Here is a 16,616-nt window from a genome sequence, read left to right on the forward strand (position 1 = left end):
TTTTTTATAAGTACACATTAACTGGAGAGGCAGCTATTTATTAATAAAATATACTTATTAATATTTTATTAATGAGTAACTTTATTGACATTCTGCCAGAACCATTTGAGGACATTCAAGATGTTGATTTGGCCCCAAATGAAAATGAGTTTGACTCCTCTGGCCTAAACCGTTCAAACTTGCACTGACCTTTTACCTCTCCTCTGATTGGTCGAATCAGGCTCTAAGCACAAACAGATGCTGGACGGTCAGAACATCAGCCAATCGCATCGCAGGGTCAAGGCGACATCGACTCCCAGACCAAAAGGTCGAATGAAGCAACGGATGGGGAGCAAGAGCAGAACAGTTGTTGGTGTAGCCAACCAAGCTTTTCACTGCGAACTGTGCCAAGTGTCTGTTAACTCAGAGACGCAGCTGAAGCAGGTATACAGATTCACGTTTGACTTCATTTGGAACATTTCACAACGTCATGAACCGTTTACAGCTAGAGAAGAACTAAAAGAAGGACAGTTTTGTGTTTCTTATGTTGTACTTGGTGTTTGTCGGCTGTATAGTTGGTTGGATCTGTGTTTGCTTCATGTGTCTTTTCTTTTTTAGCACACAAATAGCAGGAGGCACAAAGAGCGTTTGGCTGGGAAGCCTGTCAAAGCAAAGTTCACCCCCTATAATAAACTTCACCCCAATGCTGTCTTAGCGGTGAGTCTCTCTCAAACACACACACACACACACACAGATTTATCTCCAAAACTGCAGCTCTTGTACGAACTAAAAAAATTATCACAATGTTTTGTGGTATTTACAATAGAAATAAAAATTCCGATCATTTAAAATTGTTTCCCAGTTTTATTAGCATCAGACCTTTTGACTGGAACTGAAATTACCGTAATAACCCGATATTGTCTGGAAAGCGCAACGTCTCCCCTTTCAGAAACTGTTGGAATTTTTCAGATAGCACAAATTTGGCTGGATCGCCGTCAATACATTCGGCCTGGAAGGGTTAAAAAAAAGCTAAAATAAATAAACAATTCTTAGTCTGGTGGGGGTCCAAGTTCAGCCTGGTGGCCCGCCAGGCTTATAAAACTCTGGAGGAAACCCTGATATTGTAGGTGCTACTTTGACCAGTCTTCTTTATAGTCAGTATTTCTCCTGTTTTTATTTTCAGACCAAACTGGCTCTGCACAAGCAGTTGTCCAAAGCCCTGCCGGCAGGGCTCCTGAGCGGCCCGTTCAACCCAGCTACACTGTGCAGCATGACGTCCGGGCCCCTGGCGCTACGACTGCCTCCGAGGCCCACAGCCATCATCCCCGGCCCCATCATAAACCCCACACTCTTCAGGCCTGCGCCGGGACCGCTAAGGGTCACACATGCTCCTATAATCTTCTCTCCTTATTAGCGATTAGCACAAGCTGTTAGAACTGAGAGGAGTGGACAACTTTACCAAATCTGGACTTGTGGAAATGATTAACTTTTCCCAGCACAGTTCTGCCTAGGTGACCCAAAACACTGCAGATACAAACGGAGCAGCAGGATTCTCAACTGATGGAGGATTCAGAGCTCCTGGAAGGATCAGCTGTCAGTCGTTTTCTGCCGAGCAAACAGCCGAGTGTGTGTCTGGACCTCTCTGCAAGCCATAATGATCACTTAGTTTCATTACTGACAACGACAAACTAAGACATCGAGGAGTTTAAATGCTTGAAGACATGCTTTCATTGTAGAGACTTCTAATCGTACTCTGGAGAAAACACTCGCAGCTTTAGTTTTCATAAGGGAATCAAAGCTTATCATTTCCATGTTTCATTATTGTCCTATAAAACATTATAAGAATATAAGCGACTTAAACATTTAAAACTGAAATCTGCAGTTTTGCACTGATGAGAATTTTGTATCTTTACGAAGTTGCATCTTTTTTTATGCTCATTTAATGTACATTTGTTTTATGTGAGATTTAAAATGTGTTTTTTAGTCTGTCTGTATCAGTGTCTGTTGATGTTTGTGTGAAAACGGGACAATCAGCCGCCATGCTTATATGAATGAATGACCGTCTACCTAATGGAAAAAATACACAACATCTAATGTACAAAATGAGATGATTTTAAATAAAGTTATACTTATTGTTTGGTATATTTATTAACATTTACACTTTAGGTTACCCTATTTACTGCATTTTTATATAAAAAGTAGTATTTATGTGCCTTTATAGATTTATCAATATGTTGCTTACATTCATGAGCAGCATAAAGAGGCATATTTCTCTTTGACACTATACAAAATGGGAAAAACAAGAGTACATTATTTATAATCTCTCTAATTTTGCCAGTATTGAACTGCCATGTGATCCTTTGGAAAAACATTTTAATGTTGTTTAAACAGGTGAAATTTAGGGTAAAGTAATTATGTAACAGCTAGATGCTGTTTGTGCACTATGAATGCTCAAATTCTGTCTGAGCTGATCAGAAACATCTAAATGAGTTAATTATTTTGTGTTTAGAGGGTAAAAAACAATCTTATTTCATTATAAATATAAATCTACCCTGTGACTGCTGAAACTCACTAAGCAATATTCTTTTTCTTTTTATGCCGCCTGCTAAGATTAACCAGAAGTGTAACTGTTTATTTATTGCAATAACGCAAATCAATATGTGACCAGTAAAATGTTAATAATGTATTCCATATCAACTTATAAACATCTCTTGTTGTTTTGTAAGCAGTTGTCTTCTTTTATCCTATTTTATATCAGTATTTTCTACACTTATTACTACAACAATAAGGGGGGAAAGTATGCAGTTTTGAAGTCTCAGAACATAATTAGTATAATTTTACATCCATTCATGACAGATTTTAAGCTAAATATGTCATGTTTGCTTAAAAAACATTTGATTTTTAGTTTGAATTTGTTTACTGGGGGGCTTTTTAAAATCCACGATACTAAAACTGAATAACTTATTACAAATCAACATAATTATGACGCATTCAGTGAACGTGATGCTCAACATTAGTCCTGTTTTCCGTATTTAACCGCCACAGAATTGAAGGTCACGTTAGAATAATGCTACTTTGTGTCAACAGCGCCCTCTTGTGGTATTTGGTTTCAAAGATAGATTCAGGTCGAACAAACGAGGTGAAAATTATTCTGCTTCCTTCATTAATCTTACTGGATTCCAAAAAATATACATAATTTGGAAGTTGTGTATGTTATTTTAACTGAATTAATACTATTTCGCACGGCTGAAGCAAAAAATGACATCCATTTTCCTCAATCAAGTCGGGTTTTATTCTAATTTGATGAAGAACTGACAACTATGCGTTCAGTTGTTTTATTTAGGAATTTCTAGATCATTTTGTCTCAGTGAGCATTCACCGTTATAATAAAATGAACATAACTTTTATATATTACTACATTCTTTTTTATTACGTTGTTTGTCTGATGCTGCTGCCCCAACAGGCAATCTCTTCTGCCACCATCACGACTACCCTGGAACGTCTAGAGATTATTTTGCAAAGAGGGATTCTTAAAAAATTATAAAATAAATTACAGATAAACTGTAGATTGTTATACAGCAGCAGTTTGTCTTAAATCAGAGATTTGGTCAGAACCGCTGTAATACAGACTGCTAGTGCCCACAGCTTTCAGCATCTACAACAACTCTTTGAAGAACCATGGATAACAACATTTATTTTTCCTTTGAGATTAATAAAGTATTTTTGAAATTACCGGTAACTGAAATAATGTTGGCAGAAGAGATTACTCTCTCCACAACAGACTTAAAGAATTGGAGGTGTACAAATTATAAACATTTTTTGTGGTACCTATAAGGATTTCCTTTGATAATATGGTTTCAAATTTTAAGTTTATATGTCGCTTAAAGCAATACATTAAAAGTACAACTGTAAAAGATGGTTGAGTGCTAAAAAAAAAAAAAGAAACCGAGACTAAAAGTTCTTACAACTGCTGATTATTATCATTTTACTGAAAGATATAACATATTTCACGTTTAAATTACATTTATAAAGAAGAAACCTAACCTAGATTTTCAAACACATGTCCATTCGACCTGCTACGGCCAGTTATATAAGACGATCTGAACCAGTGGCCTAGTTTCCATTGACCCATAAAAGAAAACCAAAAGCGGATGTGACGTCATCTCGCTGCAGTCCTCTCTTGCTTCGCATTTTCCAGAAAAGATGGCAGCTGTTGATATCGATATGCCGGTAGAAACAGAGCCCGTGATCCGCGCTCAGGATGACCTGGAACGGTAAGTGTGTGGTTTCCAGTTGTCTTTCGTCGTGTTCAGATAACAGTGGATGGATAACCGGAGTAAGTTAAAACCTGAGTGGGATAGAAAGCTCAACAACACCACTGCGGTAGCTGTCGACGCGAGCTATCCACGCTAGCTCAAGGCAAACAGGCGAATTCCCTTCCTATTAAGCTTGGGTTTCACAGCTTTGTTTCGTATCAGTTTTATATTTTATTGGAGGCAATTGAATTACCTGACGTGAACGCTACTCTTTTAGACGTCTCAGTGTTGACCCTGGTACAAAAATGTTTAATTTCCTGTTAAATCCGTTTTTTTTAAACCCAATAAAATTCCACATGATCAGATTCTCATTGGGTGGACAAACGGATTTAGTAAGAAATTAAACAGTTTGTGCTATTTCTGTGGTAACCATAAGCTAAAACCGGCATAAACGACATAAAGACTAATTTATTGAAATATTTGTTATAACAATAACGATATTGATGTGTTCTGTTTATAAATCTCTACCCTGCATGTCTGTTTCTTTCTTGTTTTATCTTCTGTGACTGTTTTTATTCACATTAACACTTTTTACAAGAATATGATTACAATTACTGTTTTAAAACAAACCCAAAGAGATGATTTTCCTTATGCAGTTTAGTGATTTGACGACATTGAATAATGCAGGCAACACTTCAAAGCACAACTTTATCAGAGGATAAAGTTGCCATGGTCAAAGTCAGTTTAGGACACTAACTTTTAGCAACATTTAAAAATTTAAATAACTTTTTTACTTTTATTGTCAAACTTTTTCAAAAAAGAGGCGCTAACATAGTTTTAAGCTAACTTACCTAATTAACATTTCAGTGACAGAATATCAACCTCTCTAGTCTATTTAAAATTATGGTATATATAATAAAATATAATCTACCTATAAACTACAAACTAAATTTGATCAGAAAATAATTCATGCTTGATGACAATTCTGCTAATTTATTGATTTAGCTTTTTTCAAACTAATCCATCCTGCTAAACATCTGCTGAAATTGTTGCCACATACCAGATTTTTAGATGAAACATATAATTTGGGAGTTTTAAACTTTTCTAACTTCCTTTGCTGCAGTGCTTATTCTAGTTTTTATAAAGAGGAAAAAGAAGTTGAATAACTACAATTATTTTTAGTATGTGAACAAAATGTGTAATCAGTGGAAGTAAAAATGTGATTAGCTGTCGTAGTAATAAGCTAACTAGTTGGACATTATAAAACAAATCAGGATCTTTAGTTATTTTATTGGCATAGTAAGCAGGGGGAGAAACTACATAAAAAAGCATGCGAGCAAATTTAGCTCCTACTGTCTATGAACTACAGATTAGTTGAAAATGCTGCCTACTTCATTGTTAATAACAAAGCTACATTCAGTAGGAAAAATACTGAAAATTGAAGAATGGTTGTTATGATAGTTAGGTTTGTCACAGTAATCAATAAACTGATTAATGGGATGATAAATTAAAACAAACTCAATAATTTCCGTTGGCATGATTTATCATTTATCTCTTTTTTTTTTTTCTCTTTCGCAAAAACTGGATGATAAAAGTTTTCAGTTAGGTGCTTTGGTCTCAACTAACCCTTTTTTTGAAGAATAATTTTGTTTAGAAAGATTTCAAAATTCATTTTATTTGTTTTATTTATTTATTTTGGATATTTAAAATGTCTTCCAGTTCCAGTTTTAAATGTTCTCAGAATTTATAGTTTACTGATCTTTGAGAATGTGTTCTTGCATTATTATTTTGCCATTACAGGGTTTCCCCCAGCGTATCATAAGTCTGGCGGGCCACCAGGCTTTACTTGTGCCCCCACCTGGAGAAGCATTGCATATTTAGGTCTTTTTAAAATGTTTGCATTTTAAGGCTTTATAGTTGGTGTTCAGGTATTAATCTTGTAATATTGCAATAACATATAATTATCAAGTCATATTTTCAGATTTCCTGCCAACGTTAAACATTTCTTAACTCAAAAATACACCGGGCCGCTGGATGAATGACTGCTCTAGCGCACAACCACCAGGCTTAGCAAGTTTTCTGGGGGAAACCTTGCATTGCCATTATATCACTTAAAAATGATTTCAAAATAATATTATTGTTTATCGCAATAACTTCTGGAACAATTTATCGTCCAGCAAAATTTATTATTGTGACAGGCCTAGTGATAATAATTTACCCAAATTGTTGCCAAATGATACAATATAATCTCATAGCTCTTAAAGCAATCATTTTTAATTAGCATGTAGCTGTGCTTTTATATAGCTGACTAAAGTGAAGACAATAAAGAGTTATTCAGATTTTCTTCTAGAAAGGGCCCAAAAAATGGATTTCTAGATTACCCCTAGCAATTTTTTTTGGCATCTTTGCTAGCTTTAAAACAAGAGTTGTAGTGCCCACTTATAGCAGGGCTCATGTAAGCTGATGGAGCTTAATGGCAGATGATGACCTATTTCATGGTCAGGCTCTCCAAGAAGATTTTACAATACGAGGATAAGCAGCTTAATGAAAACCTAATTTTTTACCAGATACTTAAAATGACTTCCAAACATTACCAACCTTAATCTTGATGAGACCTGCTCACATACAGTCAGGTACGGATATTGCTTGAATGGTTTTTGCTTTGGGGTGAATAGTGACAACAAGAGAGGTCAATTTTGACACGAAAAGCAAGAGAGCAGCTTCTGATTCCTGTTTGTTTCATTCCAACACCTGGTCCTTCCACCAGAACCGCAGAAGGTGTGTTTCAAAGCTATGTTTAGTCCGGGACTCTGTGTACCGTCCTCTCCTCTGATGTCCTAGTTTCAGGTATAAAGACAAGCAGAATCCTTTAAAATACTTCAACTCTCCCTCATTTGTAGAATAAATTCAAATAATCTAAGACAGGGGTGTTGAACTCAGTTTCATTTTGGGCCATATAAAAAATCTGAATGTTTTTAAAGGGCCGATGTGTCAGAATGTATTGATAAAATCCATTAAACTGTTAAAATTTTAATAAATAGTTGTCCCATCAAGATTTTGTGAATGTTTTCATGGCTTTTTGAAATCAAAATCACATATTTGTGATGCCAAACAGGCTTTCCCTCAATGTATTATAAGCCTGGTGGGCAGTAAGGCTTTGCTTGTAAATCCACCAGACTAAGCATTAAGTCTTTTTAAAACGTTTGCTTTTTTTATAAAATCTTATAGTTGGTGTTCAGGTATTAATCTCCCAATATTTCAATAACACGTAATTATCAGGTGATATTTTCAAATTTCTTAAAACATTTTTTAACTCAAGAACACGACGGGCCGTTGGATGAATGACTGCCCTGACATCCAACCACTGGGCTTAGCAAGTTTTCTGGGGGAAACCCTGCAAAGTTAAAAATATTTGTAAAGAATCTTTATGCCTTTTGCTCTAATGTATGATGTTAAATGTGCCTTTTTATCACGATTGGTCACGACTATAACTTGATATCAGGTAAGGCTGAGGCAGCAGTCAGTCAAATCAACATTTTTGACAGTTAAATCAGAAAAAAAACGTGGGGATCTGTTGACTTAGTGTGAATTATGAGGATTTGTGAGAAACTGGAGGGCCTTATTGTTGCACTTTGTAGTGCAGAGGGCCACATAAAAAGCTGCAGCGGGCCAGATTTGGCCCTCTGGCCTTGAGTTTGACAGATGTGATCTAAGCCTGATTCACATATTCCTTCCTGTTTGACTCTGGTTTCTGTTTCTTTGCTCCCTAGTGAAGCTGAAGGCTTCAAAGAGCAAGGAAATGCATACTACAGCAAGAAAGATTACTCTGAAGCCTTCAACTATTACACCAAGGCCATCGGTGAGATCGCAGCTGGGATTAATATTATTTTTTTAAGCCGCCTGATTGCTCCTCCTATGCTGCCTCTGTTGAGAAATAATCTGTTTTTGTTATTCTCTTCAACCAGGTCTTATTTTTTTGTAAGCGTATCTTTCTCTAACTTGTTGTGTTTTTTTTTTTTGCTTTAAAATTTATATTAGATGCATGTCCCACGAACGCCAGTTACTATGGTAACAGGGCGGCCACCCTCATGATGCTCAGTCGCTTTCGAGAAGCGCTCGAAGACTCCCAGCAGGCCGTGCGTCTGGACGACTGTTTCATGAAGGTATTAATGTTTTTTTATTTTGGTGCAGCCTCCCTTAGTCTTAATTAAAAAAAACAAAATCAGTTCAATTCCCTTATTCTCACCCCACAGATAATTTTCACTGCCTTTTAAAATGTAAAATTTTTAATCCACATTTTAATTATTAAATTTATTTTTAATATAAAAGCATATGGTTGATAAATAGCATTTAGAAAACCAAAAACTAACCTAAATTTCATGTCATGATTTGAATATTTTCAATAAGCTCTTCAAATGATCGTTATTTTTTTGTTTTCTGTGAGTATACGTGTTTATTTTTAACAGTTCAGGAATGAGACTTCACAAAATTTTCAACTAAATTTATGAAAAGTTTATTTGAAGAGAAAAGATTTTTTTAAATTGTCAAAAACTTTCCTACTCGTACTAAGCAGCTGCCTCAACCCTAACTGATGTCAGATTGTAGTCCATGATCTACACAGTGAGTAATAAAAATTCACATTTACCGTCATAAATAAATGCAAATGTGGCAAATATTTCCAAATTATTACCACAAACACTTTGATTTTATTGCAAAAAAATCACAGAAAGAATCATGAAATTCTGGAGGGACTGGAAAGATGTTCAATAATATTTAATTCATTGATATTTTAACAGTTTGTGAACAGGTTTTATCAATACATTCTGGCACAACGGGTCCTTCAAGAGGATCCATGATTTACATTTGGCCCAAAATGAAAATAAATTTGACGTCCCTGATTTAGAGGAACGATTTGAAACATCAAGCTGGAATTGATTGTTTCAAAAACTAAACATAGATCCACTTAAGATCAGTGTACATACAACATTACACCTAATAACTGTAGGCATGAAAAGTTAACACTTCTTTTACAAATATAGTGACATCATAGTCACATTGTTATTGCTAGCAGAGTTTTTATTTACTGAATGGAAATACGACATTGTGGATGCTAATTTCCATCTCCATTTTTTCCATCTGCTGTGTGAATTCTGTGATTAGCAGAGAATGAGTTGGATGAGTTTTCCACATTTCTTCTGAGGCTGTTTGTGCTCCGTTTTCATCGTAGGGTCATCTGCGCGAGGGCAAGTGTCACATGTCTCTGGGAAACGGCATGGCGGCCAGCCGCTGCTTCCAGAAGGTTCTGGAGCTGGACCCGAACAACAAAGAGGCCAAGCAGGAGGTGGGAACTTTTACAAAACTGTTCATTAAAAAGTGTCATTGTGAGTCATCCACTGTTTTTGAATTGAAAGGAATGGTTTTATGTTTGTTCTGATTTTATAAAGATGGTTCTAAATATTTTCTGTTGTTCTATTTTTAGAAAAAGAATGCAGCGGTTCTGCTGGAGTACGAGAAAATGGCTGATTTCAGCTTCGAAAAACGGGATTTCAGAAAGGTGGTTTTATTTTGTCTTTCTCCATCAAACCCAAAAGTAGATCTTGCATAAGCTGGAAAGAATTAAAGGAGGAGATAAAAGATTCATCCATTAAAAACAAAAAGTGAAAAATGGCTGGAAAATGTTACATTTATGTTTCACTTTGCAAAAAACTCCTTGGAAGTTTTTGTTTTTTAGTCAAAATTTAGATTTTACTCTTGACATCGTCTCTTATCGCAGATGCTACATTAAAATATGAGGGTATTTTCATGTTGTCATTTTTCACCCTGTCTGTTTAGTTTATTAATTTTATAAATTGTGGAGTTCTTATTACTTTAGACCAACATTTAGCTTTATGTTTTAATATCAGAGTAAGAGCTTGAGGAACTCCTGTTAGTTTATTACTTAGCAACTCAGAACAAGAGTCAATTATGGAGAACCAACATTTAGTTTTATGCCTCTCTAACTCAGAACAAACTTAAAATCCAAAGAAACTCCAATTAGTTTTAGGGTTGTTGTAAACAAATATTTTAGTAATCGAGTAATCTTTTGATTCCTCCCGGAGGAAAAAGGCTGCCGTACACCAGGCCATTTTAAGATGCTTATTGGTCCCCCAAAACAATAAAAACCCAGACATTATCATCAATCTATAAAATCCCCACGGGCCGAACTTAAAAATTGGACGGTATGCTAACAACACTTAGCTTTCGTCAACAACTCGGAGGTGGAAGTCAGAGCTCCGCTCAACGCAAATAACGTCCCGGCCAGAAAACGTTGCACTAAATAATAAAACATAAATTAACGAAGCTTCGAGGCAGAAAAATTTTCCTGGAGGAATTTTAATAATCTTGCACTCGAATCGTTTCAGCCCTAATTAGTTTATAAATTATCGACTACTTATTCTTATTAAACGTTGGGAAGCAATACTTTGCTTTGTACTTTTGTCTTTCTTTTGGTTTTGTTGTTGAATTTTCTTCTCATTCATGTGAACACTTTGAACTGCCTTGTTGCTGAAAATGTGCTGCATAAATAAGATTAGCTTAGCTTTCCTCGTTGTCCTGATCCAGGTGGTGTACTGCATGGATCGGGCCTTGGCTCTGGCGCCTACCTGCCATCGCTTTAAAATCCACAAGGCCGAGTGTCTCGCTCTGCTGGGACGTTATCCTGAAGCTCAGTCTGTGGCGAGGTAAGAACTTGAAGTCATGCTGTCTTATTGTTTAGTTCTTCTTTTATATAATAAATAATTAAAGTGATTAGATATTGTTGTGTAGAGGAATGCAGCTTGACTTCCGGTATAAATCTTTCTTTCTGCAGTGACATTCTGAGGATGGACTCGACCAACGCAGACGCGCTCTACGTCCGGGGTCTGTGTCTGTACTACGAGGACTGCATTGATAAAGCCGTGCAGTTCTTCGTCCAGGCTCTGCGAATGGCACCTGATCACGAAAAAGCCCGACTAGCCTGCAGGGTAACATTTTCCCTTTGCGTGTTTTCACAACTTTCATGTGACATTTTGTTGCACTTCTTCCTGCTGCAGCGCTGATGCTGCTGTAGCATTGGCTCAGATTTAGGTCTGATTTACTCAAGAAAACAAATTGATCCGTTGCACGTAACGTCACGCTCATCAGATCTCCGCCCACTCCGCCATGACGGACGTTCAAAACAACCAGTGGGCTCCTTTAATTAAGCTAATCTAAAAACAAACATCTGTAACCTAATATCGCTTCTATTTATGCGCGGTTGGCTCCATTAACAGACAAGGATACAAACCAAACTTATCATCTTATTTTATAACTTTTTAATGAGGAAAGTTACGGCGGTGGATAAAATCTGCCGATCACAGTGAGACTGGCGGCCTTCGGTGTAGTCGCGGATTTTCAGCAAACATCTTTTACAAGACAAGATGATTAACATTCATATACTTTATATGTAAGTACGATTAGAAAGATATCAAACATTTCATTATGGAGATGGTGCGCGTCTGACCATTGGTAACCATGGAGATAATACCGCACTGTCATGTAGCCTAGCATGTATGGGGAAAAAAACTGGTTAGCATCTTGTCTTTTGTACGTTTTTAAGGCTGTTCAGGTGTAAGTGGAAATGTTTTTTATTACATACATGCTGGTATAAATTAAGTGCTGTGGACATCAGGAGGCCGCAGGTATGGGTCGGTTTCTAAGCTAGCTATTTCAAACTTTAGTAAGTAACGCCGTGTATGACTCCCAACCATGTGCGCTACATTCAGAGACGAACTAGCTCGACTCGAACAAGTAGAAGTCACGAATAAACTGTCAAAAATACAACTTCAGTCGTTCTGTTCAATACTCCCGTCTCACTTCCAACGTCCATCATGGCGCCTCAAATGATCAAGTGACGTAGCTGCAAAGGGTCAATAATGCAGTTCTCTTTATCCCATAAGACGTTTAAAGTGTATTGAGAACTTTGCTGATTTGAGTTGGGAGAATTGATGGGAAAATGAGGGGGGACTCTGATCAGATGTGTGTTTTTGTTTTTTTCTCTCTAAACCAGAATGCCAAAGCTTTAAAAGCCAAGAAAGAGGAGGGCAACCAGGCATTTAAGATCTACAATTATGAGTCTGCTTATGTTCTGTACACTGAAGCGCTGGCGATAGACCCCAACAACATCAAGACTAACGCTAAACTCTACTGCAACAGAGCCACGGCAGGAGCAAAGGTACCAGGCTGTAAAACTGAGCCACTGTGGCATTAAGACACATCTGTAACTATTGGCTAAAAGCCTCCAGTGAGTTCAGTCACTAACCGATTAATCCAACAGCTGAAGAAACTTAACCAAGCCATAGAAGACTGCACCAGTGCAATCAGACTCGACGACACGTACATCAAGGCCTACTTGAGGAGAGCGCAATGGTACGTCACGCAAATTGTGCTCTGCTGTTCAGCATGTTGCAGTTTTCCACTGACTGACCTCTGACCCCTGTAGCTACATGGACACAGAGCAGTACGAAGAGGCTGTCCGCGACTACGAAAAAGTTTACCAGACTGAAAAAACCACAGGTACGCCGCGCTGCCTTACATTGGGACGTTTTCGCGCTCGAATCCTAAAACTCGGCCTGCTGCTCTTTCAGATCACAAACATCTGCTGAAGACGGCACAGATGGAGCTGAAGAAGAGCAAAAGAAAAGATTACTACAAGGTGCTTGGGGTCGGGAAGAACGCCACAGAGGACGAGATCAAGAAGGCATACCGCAAGCGGGCCCTCATGCACCACCCAGGTATCTGGAAAGCACTCTTATATTCCTTTAAAATGATGATAGTTTTTTGGATTTAAAATGTTTCTACAGTTTGTAGAGTTTGGGATGCAGTTTTATAACCTCACCTGATGATGCTGTTTGCTAGCTAATTCGCTAGGAAACCTCTGAGGCCTTCACAGAGCATCTGGATTTATTCTGGGATTAAATTACACACATCTGGGATCAGGTTACCATTTAGTTTGATTCTGAAGGGTTTTTATTTCAGGTCATCGTGGTTAAGTGGGATAGTTGCTTTTGCATATCATATTTTCAGATTTCTTCTCTACCTGTACGTCATCTTCCTTCCACTTTGCACTGAAATATACCAAAATTTAAGGTTTTACTTTAACAAAATTAAAATCCAAGGAACTGAATTCTATTATAGGTATATTTTTACTTCTTGGGTAAAATAATAAATGTATTTTCTTACAGACCGCCACAGTGGAGCAACTCCAGAGGTGCAGAAAGAGGAGGAGAAGAAGTTCAAGGAAGTGGGAGAGGCGTTCACCGTCCTCTCCGATCCCAAGAAGAAGATGCGCTACGATAACGGACACGACCTGGAGGACGACGGCTGCTTTGAAGGCGGTGGTGAATGGTTTTATATTTTAGTTTTTATCTAAAATATATAAATATTTCTACAAATATTTATATATTTTAGATTGTCTGATGAAATGTGTCAAACTCAAGGCCCGTGGGCCAAATCCGGCCCGCTGTAGCTTTTTATGTGGCCCTCTAGATTCTAGACTTAACACTAAGTGAGCTTAAATATTATGTTATTAGTCAAATCAATGCAGTTTTTATCTGTTTAGTGCCAATTTCTATCAGTCAGTCCCTCCAGTTTCTTGACAGTTATGAAAATTCACAAAGAATCAACAAATCCCTGCAATTTTTTGCGGTAATAATTGAAAGTTTATGGCAGATTTTTCTCAAAAATTGTAAAAAACGTTCTTACTTGTTCTAAGCAGCTGCCTCAGCCTTAATTGATGTCAGATTATAGTCCGTGATCCATACAGCGAGAAATAAAAGTCGCATTTTCCGCCATAAATAAGCGCAAATATTTCCAAATTAGTACCACAAACACTTTGATTTTAACTGCAAAAAATCACAAAAAGAATCACAAAATCCTGGAGGAACTGAAAAGATGTTCAATAATATTATTGTGATTTTAATAATTTATTGATATTTGAACAGTTTGAACAGGTTTTATCAATAGATTTGGCACAACCGGCCCTTTAAGAGCATTCATGATTTTGATTTGGCCCAAAACAAAAATGAGTTTGAACTTGAACATTCAGACTTCAACCTTTTTATGTTGTAACCAAAATAAAACCATCAAAGATCTGTGAAGTGTATTTTCAGTGTGGAATAATCCAATCATAGTCCAAATGTCACAGATTTTGAAATAATTCAAATTAAAGTTGCTGATGAAGCAGCTTAGCAGTTATATATATTGGATTATAATATATTTGCAGTATAACCCAGCTGCTGTAGAGCATTTTTAATGTAAACATTTTGAACTTTGATGTCCAGAATGTTAGAAAAACTAAACAAAAATCTAGAAATTTGGGATGTAAATGAATTTTGAAGTTGCAAATTAAATAGAAATTGGACGACTCAGAAGTTGGGATTCTATTAGCAGCTAATGTTACCTTTACTACTGTAAGGTAGTGTTAGTTTCTAACTTAGTCCTACCTGTAGAGGGCGCCACAAATCCAGTCTTTCCTGTTATATTTTACTGTTAGTTGAAACAAAATCAGTGTAAACACAAACCAGAGTGAAGCTGAGTTGATTTAATTTTGTTCAGTTAAAGAATCAACTTATCTTGTTTTTTTTTATTCTTTTACTTTTTTCCAGATTTTGATGCAAACAACATCTTCAGGGCTTTCTTCAGTGGTCATGGTGGAGGATTCAGTTTTGATTCCAGCCCTGGTATGAATTTTTTAATATTTTTTTGTCAGATTTGGATAATCGTAAACCTGCCTGATTACAAACCATTTTTCCTCCACAGACTCGGCACCAGGAAATTTCTTTTTCCAGTTCGGTTAATGTGAAGCAGCGCGAGTGGAACAAACCTCTGCAGTGTAGATTAACGTGGACCCCGTCACCTTGTGATACTCAAACTCCTGAGTGTGTTGAAGTATCTGCCCACTGATCTTTTAATTAATGTTTTTATTATTATTATTATTGCACCCAATCCTCAAATCACTCCTTACACTGATGCTGACAAACGCCAGAAAGAATAATTCATAGGTTTTGGTTATAAATTAACAACTAAGGCACTTGAATCGTCTGAGGTTTTTGTACTAGCTGGTGTTAGCATGTCACAGTTTTCAATATTGACCTTGTATTACACATGATTGAGATTTTAAAACCGACTCAGGCTTCAGAAAGCTGGTCTGGGATGAGAGTGGATTAGTTTTAAAGAGTTACATTTAACAAGTGTAAAGTTTTTCCGAGGACCTGCTTTCGTTCGGAGCGTCTCTCTTAAACGACAACGCCTGGAAGCCGACACTATTCATGGGTTTTAAATGGATTTTTATTTTTTGTTTTGTTTGCCAAAACCCCATGTTCTCTTTTCATTTTGTTTCTTCTCCATATTGCATCAAATATTTGACTCAGAATGTAACTCAACGTGTCCATATGTTTTCTTTTTCAGTCTTCCCTCAGTTTGTTTGTATTTATTGTACTGTGTATAATTACCTGAATGCAGCAGAATGCCTGAGGACCTCGTCTTCACTTGTTTTTTTTGTTTTGTTTTTAAGAAAGAAACAAACCTCTTAAAAGTGATTTCCATCTCGTCTTTGTCACTCTGACACTGCCATATTTTTTTCTTTTGAGACAAGCCAAAATAAAAAGATCATTTCCCTTTTTCTTTTCTCAGCAAACCAGCCTAAACCAGTACTATCCACCCAGTTGCATTTAAGTGGTGCCTTATTGGGATTAGTTGAAGCTCACAGACCTAAACCTACAACAAACCACAGAAGTACGTTTTGTTGAAGCGTCTTTTAGTGTCTGGGAAAAACTAAACATTTTCAGAAGTTAATTTTGCACATGAAGTCTTCATCCTGTTAAATGTGAGACTTCAGGTTTGGTTCCAGTCACTGTCCTGATCTGTCAAGTTATTACGGTGTGAACTTGTCATGCACGTCTGTTCACTGCAGTCTTTCTCCTTCTTGTTCCACCTGTTTGGACGAGTATTCATTTTAGGTTCAAGGCTTTCACCATCAATTGGTAAAAATGTTTTTTTGTTTCTCTTTTAATTTTTTTTAAATAAAGGCTTGTCTTTTACTGTAACTCTGGACTTTCCCCCCCCTTGATTTCTCTGGTAGTGATGTTTTTAACACATCTCATTTCCTCGTGTTTAAAATTTTCACTACTTTCTCTAAATTATGTTCCAAAACCAGCTAAATATTTTTCTTAGATTCATTATCACTGTGAGGAAAAGAAAACATGGCATATTAATGTTCCACATTTTGTCTCAGAAAGGCCACGATTTAATGTCACCATGCAAGTTTGTTGTTTTTTTTTATTATTATTATTGGATTAATGTCCAACGCTGCTAACTTACTTTCCT

General features: G+C 36.8%; 2 protein-coding genes across 6 annotated transcripts in view; both read left to right on the top strand.

Annotated features, from left to right (window-relative positions):
- The window catches only part of LOC122823172 (zinc finger protein 385C-like), a 78,460-nt gene extending 75,756 nt beyond the window's left edge, over nucleotides 1-2,704 (top strand). The window contains exons 7-9 of one of the 4 annotated variants that reach the window (XM_044102525.1): nucleotides 221-423; nucleotides 598-696; nucleotides 1,163-2,686. In XM_044102525.1, the coding sequence (XP_043958460.1) occupies nucleotides 221-423; nucleotides 598-696; nucleotides 1,163-1,393 (533 nt within the window). In that variant the 3' untranslated portion in view covers nucleotides 1,394-2,686. Of the gene's footprint in view, nucleotides 1-220; nucleotides 424-597; nucleotides 697-1,162 lie in introns of all 4 variants that reach the window. The other 3 variants (XM_044102528.1, XM_044102524.1, XM_044102527.1) reach the window with 3 other exon arrangements.
- Nucleotides 2,705-4,098: 1,394 nt separating this feature from the next.
- Nucleotides 4,099-16,336, top strand: LOC122823141 (dnaJ homolog subfamily C member 7-like). 2 transcript variants are annotated; one of them, XM_044102432.1, is made up of 14 exons: nucleotides 4,099-4,253; nucleotides 8,006-8,094; nucleotides 8,274-8,398; nucleotides 9,463-9,576; nucleotides 9,715-9,789; nucleotides 10,836-10,954; nucleotides 11,083-11,236; nucleotides 12,301-12,465; nucleotides 12,568-12,659; nucleotides 12,733-12,806; nucleotides 12,878-13,024; nucleotides 13,475-13,630; nucleotides 14,897-14,971; nucleotides 15,051-16,336. In XM_044102432.1, the coding sequence occupies exons 1-14, from the start codon at nucleotides 4,183-4,185 to the stop codon at nucleotides 15,086-15,088; spliced, it is 1,494 nt and encodes a 497-aa protein (XP_043958367.1). In that variant the 5' UTR covers nucleotides 4,099-4,182; the 3' UTR covers nucleotides 15,089-16,336. The 2 variants fall into 2 exon arrangements, with proteins under 2 accessions (XP_043958367.1, XP_043958368.1); XM_044102433.1 differs by having other exon boundaries at nucleotides 13,475-13,627.
- Nucleotides 16,337-16,616: the final 280 nt, after the last annotated feature.

The sequence above is a fragment of the Gambusia affinis genome, linkage group LG20, assembly GCF_019740435.1.
Source record: "Gambusia affinis linkage group LG20, SWU_Gaff_1.0, whole genome shotgun sequence".
Lineage (NCBI taxonomy): Eukaryota > Metazoa > Chordata > Actinopteri > Cyprinodontiformes > Poeciliidae > Gambusia > Gambusia affinis.